This window comes from Styela clava, chromosome 8 (genome assembly GCF_964204865.1).
Source record: "Styela clava chromosome 8, kaStyClav1.hap1.2, whole genome shotgun sequence".
NCBI lineage: Eukaryota > Metazoa > Chordata > Ascidiacea > Stolidobranchia > Styelidae > Styela > Styela clava.
In genome coordinates this window covers 8,225,288-8,232,480 of record NC_135257.1, presented here as the reverse complement: position 1 = coordinate 8,232,480, position 7,193 = coordinate 8,225,288, and the positions used below count along the sequence as shown (strand labels likewise).

Genomic DNA, 7,193 nt, shown 5'->3' with positions numbered 1-7,193 from the left:
AGCAAAGCGAACAACGCGATCCACAAAGCTGTCACTTGCTAAGCAGCAGAGCAATTTGAGAAAAGTGTGGAGTAGACGCTGATGAATCAGTAAGAGCGCACAATTGAAGATTAAAAAATTGGAAACAGTTTAAAAAAAATTAATAACAATACATACAAAATCTAAACGAGTTTTGGTTCCAGCTTATCAGTTGATTTTGTCTAAACCTAATCTAGAATAAGATTTGACAGCAAATTATTTGTAAATGACTACTGAAGATTTTTACTTAAAACATTTCAACCGAGATAACTTTCCACATTTAGAACAAGTCATGGCTTTAAATATTGCACTTTTCGGATCAACATATTTTTTTCTAGAATGGCGTTCATAAAACCGCCTGAAAGACGAAGACTTGATAAATGGATATCAAATCGCTAGGACTTTCCTTAAAGCAAATTTGTATAAAAGTAGTGGGAAAAAAATCCAGCGTCAAATTTCTCACTGAATTCGTTTAAAGTCGGTGTGACATTAAATTTAAATAACAGTAAATTTATGCGTTTTAACCCATCATTTCTGCAAGGACCCCTAATAATGCCACAAGATCATTACCAAAAAGACACTTTTCTGAGCCTGCATTGAACAGAAGAAAGCCTATGTTAAATGAGGGTGCGGCCCGCGGTTTTATCCAGTTATTAATATCTGGCTCACTTGCGAAAAAGGTTGCACACCCCTGCTCTACAAGGAAGGAGTCCACAAAATAGTTGTAATAATGCAGGATAGCAATGCAAAAGGGCCATCTGTGCCACATATCACACATGGCCAAGGAAGGAAGAACACCCTGATCAAGCATAAAATCACCATATATCTAATATATTTCCTAGTTCTGTTTATTATTTTCATAATAATGTCTAAAATATTTTGATAGAAGCACTTGGTTATAATTTATATTTTGGGATACAATATTCAAGAATAAAATATTTTGCAATGCCATTACAGTCTTTCACTTATGTACTTACAGAGAGATATTGTCGGAGGATGAAATGATGATTGGGTTTTAGTTTGCACTTCAGTACATCGATGACCATCCATACAAGTTATGCTTTGTGATATCAGGCCAAGATATTGACAGAGAGCATGCATCAATAGCCTTTCATAACTACTTGACAACACTGAAGTGTACTTTGATGAAGGCCATTTTAGGAAAAAATTGGTCAGGTCGGTTTCCAACTTTTCCAACATACCAATGGGTATGTGCTTATTATTGAGAGCGCTTCTTAACCGACGTTCTATTCTTCTATAACATGCATCTGCGACTGCAGATTCATCATTATTCAAATCTTCCAAGTGCACTGTTGTGTCACAAATATCATTTCTGAAGGCTGGATTTCCAGATGGCTTCAATACATCTGTCGGAATCTTGGACCATTCCTTTCTTCGTTTTTCACTCTGTCCAATAAAAGCGAGATACTCATCTTGTTCCTCTCCAGAAAGTGCAGAGAATTCATTCCAAATTTTCCTGCTCTCATCATCCGTTACAACTTTAGAGAAGCTAGTTTCCATAGGTTCATCAAGCATCACAGAATCATCATCTTCATCTTCTTTATTCCATAAACTTAACAGATACCTAACATTTTCGAGTCTATTTTGGCGGCGTTTTCCTTTCCCTTTAGCCTTACTATTGGGTGAAGTTATTGTACAGGTTGCAGTTACATCAGCTAATGTTACTCGATCTAAATTTTTCGGCCTTCTTCCATGGCTTTTACGCTTTTGCAATTTTTCTTGGTTAACAGATCCTGGGCTTTCACAAATGTCAGCAATTAACTGATGGCTATCACCATCAATCTCATTATCTGGAACAAGTTTTCCCATTGAAATTAATTGAGGTTAACTAAGGCCTATTTATTTATTAGACTATTACCTAACTATGATGTGAAGGAAATACATTTTTAAATAATGTTTATGTACGTAATATTGCTTATTTAAGTACTACCGGTACTTTCATTGTTTCATTAATGAGAATTTACTAAGTTCGAACGACAAAGTAATGAAATACTAAAAATTCATTTTCCCATTCACACTAGATACAGTTGTAGATAGTAATTAGCACTTCATTAGCAATTAAACCTTACTGCCTTGTCTAAGAAAATGATCAAAAAACAAATGGAAAAACTATATTATTGGAAACGCAGATTATACTGTTATGCATGAATCATAGACATTTATCAACATGCTTTACAGCAGGGGTTGGCAAACTTTTGTCGTTCGTGGGCCAAAATTAAAGGTTGCAAGTCATTGACGGGCCCCACATATTTTTAGAAAATTAAAAACCGAAGGAATGGCAGTAAATCACATTTTTCCACACATAATTAAGTTAAATTTGAAGACTGATCATTTGAATATTTTCTGCGTCATTAAACCATTCGCACTTTTTTACGTTCTGTTGCCGTTTGTCTAATTATTATCAATTATAGGCTCCATAAACGGGTGATTGGGAATTATATACTTGTCAGGTTATAATATAATTAGTGTCTCAAACAAATTCGCTCACGTAAAGAATATAATCGTCAATACAACCGTTTTGTTAATGGGCTGTAGCTTGACGACCCCTGCTTTACAGCCTATCAGATGTTACTGCAGTACTGTTACTGCTAATTAAAATCACTGGTATAAAACAATGTCAGAATGTGGCAAATGCAGAAATGTCTGGATCTATATACTGATAAAGGCTAAAAATTCATTTGGCAGCCTATTTCCCAATGCAGCAATGCAAACCAGTGACCTCAAGCAGTGAAGAACTATCTGAATATATTCAATTCAAGCGCTCACGACTCACCACTCGTTACAACAAATTAAGATTTGAAGATAGAGGTTAATTTGGCGCCTGTTCACTAAACGCCCTAAGTTCTTCCATTTGGCGTGGCACAACCATATTTGCATATGTTATTTCTGACCACAACCTGGTTCCGTCATCCAATGATTACGTCACTATGACCTCCCAATCACATCAAATGGCTTGTCAAAGTATAGCCACAATCGCCCGAAATTGCATCACCGCCAACTATAACGAACGCCAGCAATTTCACTCATATTGCGATCGTTCTGACGAGAAAAATAGCGTCTGCATGTCTTGGATGACAGTTACTAGTTAGTGCAGTAGTATAGTGCTGGGGGTGTGTGGCTTAAAAGAAACGGGACTATTGAATTTAGAAGTTTATTTAGATGCATATCGTACAATGTCCACATTGTCTAACACATACACGCCCTAAGCCATCTCTACTTGTCCCCTTCGAAATATTCCCCATTGGCTTTTATGCACTTTTCCATTCTTTTGACCACGCTTTAAAGCACTGTGAAAATTCTTCTTTTGTGATGGTTTTGAGGTGTCTAGTGACGCTGGTCTCGATATCCTCGACTCCTTGGAAGCGTGTCTCCCTTGAGAATCTCCTTCAGCTTTGGAAAAAGAAAGAAATCACAAGGGGCTAAGTCCGGCGAATAAGGTGGATGATGCAACGTGGTGATTTCTGTGTGGGCAGGAGCATTGTCGTGTAGCAAGATCCAAGTTTTTTCTGCCCAGGAAGATCTTCGTTTCTGACGAATTTTGTTGACAAGACGAGTCAGAACTTCCTTGTAAAAGTGTTGGTTAACTGTTTGTCTTTGGGGAACAAACTCATGATGCACCATTCCCTGGTGGTCAAAGAAGGCGATCAGCATCACTTTCACTTGTGAACGTTCCATGCGGGCTTTCTTTGGTCTGGGAGAGGACACACTTTTCCACTGACGACTCTGTCGTTTTGTTTCCAGATCATATTGAAAGACTCATGACTCGTCTCCTGTGATGATGTTTTCCAAGAGTTTTTCGTCTGCAGCCTTGGCACCATTTCGGCACAAACCTTTCGCATGCCCAAAATGTCAACCAAAATGGTGCGGACCGTTTCTTTGTCCATCCCAATTTCGTTGGCAATGACGCGAATTGTTAAGCGACGGTCACTGCGAACCAACTGCCAAACCTTTTCGATGTTGGTATCAGTAGTGGAAGTGCAAGGCCTCCCTGACCTCGGATCATCCTCCACATCCTCCCTGCCTTCCACAAATCGCTTGTGCCATTCAAAAACTCTTGTTCTGGACATGGAAGAATCTCCATAAACATCACGCAACATCTGCAAAGTCTCAGTCGCCGTTTTTCCAAGTTTGACACAAAATTTAATGTTAATTCTTTGCTCAGTCGTCATTCTTTTATTGAACCCCCTATCGCCAAAAAAACTCAATCAGATCTCGCACGGCAATTTTTTTCAACAAGCAGTTAATCACATTCACCTATGGCTCCTAAAAAGCAAAAATAATTGCGATATTGTGTAAAAACAGCTGTTAAACAAAGAACACATGTTACGCCACACTGTAAAAGTGTTGATTACCGATGGTTAATCGTGTTGCGCAATCTGTGACGTCTGTCCCGTTTCTTTTTAGCCTTACCGTCGTACATTACTGTGATGTCGTAGTAATTTTCGAATGACTAGTCAGGTGGGTGTTAGGAATAACATATGTAAAAATGGTTGTGCCACGCCAACTAGAAGTACTTACGACGTGTTGTGAACATGGCCCAAGTACGTATTTGGTACCGGTAACGGTATAGAAAACTAACGAATTTGAAAATGAATACCGAACCTATACCGTACTTGAAAATTGATCAATAACCAATGCCAAACATTATAAAATTGGTATTTGTCATAATCTCAGTCATGTACCAGTGTACAGCTGATACGGTATATATACAAAAAAAAAAACATGATCTACATCTCAGGCTCAGGATCTATCTCAGGATACGTCTAGTAACATACCGGTAATCATTTTTGCATATGTCATTCCTAACCCAGGTCCCAGTAACCCCCACCTAACTACTTGATCCAAAAATTACGTCCCCGCAGCGTCACAACCGTGTCATAAAGTGTAGCCGAAATAGTGCCGCCGATAACGAACTCGAAAGCGATTCTGTCATATCAGGTTCGTTACGACCAAAGTGGCGAGAAAACGAGGAAGTAGACTACCGTATGACTCTGCTCGATTTCGGGGTATGTTATTATGTTAGTCGTTAATTGGCTAAGTTTTTTATAACGATATGAAATACCAACATCAAAAATAAGAACAACAACAAAAAATAAAGAACATCACATCAGAAAGATCCATAGCCTATGTACATCCTAAAAATTCGGGTACCGGTACCGCCACCGGTACACGATAACAAATCATTAAAATCAATCTTGATAAAATACTCAATGGAGTCGACAGAGTCTGCTCAGCTTTCATTGCTCATGTCGACTTCGCATCATCAACAACATCCGGAGCAGCGTTTTAGACATCCGAATTTTTCTATCTTATGAAGTTAATATACTAAGTTATTAGCTCTTTTTCATCAACCTTTGACCTACCAACGATATCTCAATACTTTTCTATTGAGATCCCTGGCCAATCTATGATAAATTAATCCATTTACTACCAATTAGTGTAAAAATCTGGATAAATGGCCTTGATTTATGAATTGTTCTATTTCTATGTACAAACACTAATATTTGATGTTTATTTTTAAAGTGTTCTGAATCATTTCACATAGTGTTATGAAATATTGAATCTTATTTATTCCTACATTAAGTCAACTGTTTTGTTTTTGCATCAACTTTCTTGATATTTTAATATCGAATGTTTGTTTATACAAAGTTTACAATGTATTGCATTTTTGAAATGCATTTTTTTGTTGTTTAAACCAAATTCTAATTGTTTTGATGACTCAACCCATGCATCTGCACATTGCACTAGTGTGTGTAGAATAGAACTCTACCCATATTCGCTTGTTCAAAATCCCACTTGTTATGTTTAACTTAAATTCATTCAATAAAACAAGTTACCCAAATAAGGGGTAGCTTGTCTGACCAGCTTTCCCACTTTTTTTCGTTTTGATCATTTTATATTTTGCAATATAATTTCAATTTGTGCAAAATCCCATTATTTAAAAGAATGCTTCCATAATTGAAAATAGTAAATTTATGTAAATATTGTACATAGTATAAATCGTGAGAGACATTGATATATTGACACGAACCTGTTATTTTTATGCTTATTTAATATAATTGGGTGGCAACTGACTCTGATGACCGCCAAATGTCGTATCGTTGCCCCCCAGTCATATACCGAAAACTATTTTTTTGATATTTGTTTATGTGTGCATAAATTGTTTTCTTGGTTTGACAAAATGAAATAAACTCTCTCTCTCTAACGTTTCCACTAAAAAGCGACAAAATTAGGTTTTTCGTTGATTACGCCAAAACGGCCGGCAACCAACTTCAGCAACTTGCCTAATGTAAACCAAAGTGATAGTCACTTTGATGTAAACAAGTTCATGGACGCCATCTTGTGCCATATTAGGGAAACGCGAAACAATGGAGTCTTATGGGAAATTATTATGGAATATTCTTATGGAATATAACGTGATTGAGGATAAAAAATTATCTAATGCGTTAAATTTGACCACAAACACTCCGTAGAACCATTTTTGGTAATTTTTTCGAAGTTCTTATAGTGATACCCCAATTTGACGCTGTAACATGTCTCTGCAACAATCTAGCACAGCTTGGAGCTGAGCAGTAGGGTATTATGGAGCTTGACAAATGAAAAATGTTAACCAGGAAATAGAAACGACCATTGAAGCGCAGTTGAGTCGGCCGGTAATTTCGACGAACAAATACAACTTTTTATCGATGACGTCATAAGGAACGCCATTGTCAAATGGTTAATTATGACGATTAGAATGGCTGACGTACTTCGGGAGCAACTCGGAACCGGTATACTTGTCTTCAAAGACAATTCAATGTACTATAAATGTATAATTTAATGAAATGATATCAGCATGTTCGGCTAAGATTCCTTCAAAACGCGACCTTCATAATTTATTTACCTTAAATATTTGTGAAAATAATAGGTATGTTTCATTAATTGTGTGCGAACTTCTCATAAGGCGCCGTGTTGGATGGCCGAGAACAATAGGCACAAGGTGGCGTCCATTGTCTGAGCAGAGTCAGGCTCTGGTCTGAGCATTGCCTCGCTTGTATTATGGCTCTGTTACATATACGCTTTAGATTGCGCCAAAGTCGACTTTAATAAAATATCGCTTGCCATGAGCCCGTTTCACACTACACAAATTAAAGGAGAGAGAGAGAGATTTTATT

At 37.3% G+C, this 7,193-nt stretch overlaps 2 protein-coding genes across 2 annotated transcripts; both read right to left on the bottom strand.

The window, feature by feature from the left end:
• Positions 1-845: 845 nt before the first annotated feature.
• On the bottom strand, positions 846-1,922 carry LOC144425680 (R3H domain-containing protein 4-like). Its single transcript, XM_078115186.1, has one exon. The coding sequence runs from the start codon at positions 1,846-1,848 to the stop codon at positions 970-972; it is 879 nt and encodes a 292-aa protein (XP_077971312.1). The 5' UTR covers positions 1,849-1,922; the 3' UTR covers positions 846-969.
• A 58-nt stretch (positions 1,923-1,980) lies between these two features.
• LOC144425681 (protein GVQW3-like) lies at positions 1,981-4,715 on the bottom strand. The gene has a single exon (XM_078115187.1). The coding sequence runs from the start codon at positions 4,206-4,208 to the stop codon at positions 3,696-3,698; it is 513 nt and encodes a 170-aa protein (XP_077971313.1). The 5' UTR covers positions 4,209-4,715; the 3' UTR covers positions 1,981-3,695.
• Positions 4,716-7,193: the final 2,478 nt, after the last annotated feature.

Coding starts and splice junctions, on each gene's coding strand:
- LOC144425680 (XM_078115186.1), bottom strand. CDS start 1,848: ATGGGAAAACTTGTTCCAGATAATGAGATTGATGGTGATAGCCATCAG.
- LOC144425681 (XM_078115187.1), bottom strand. CDS start 4,208: ATGACGACTGAGCAAAGAATTAACATTAAATTTTGTGTCAAACTTGGA.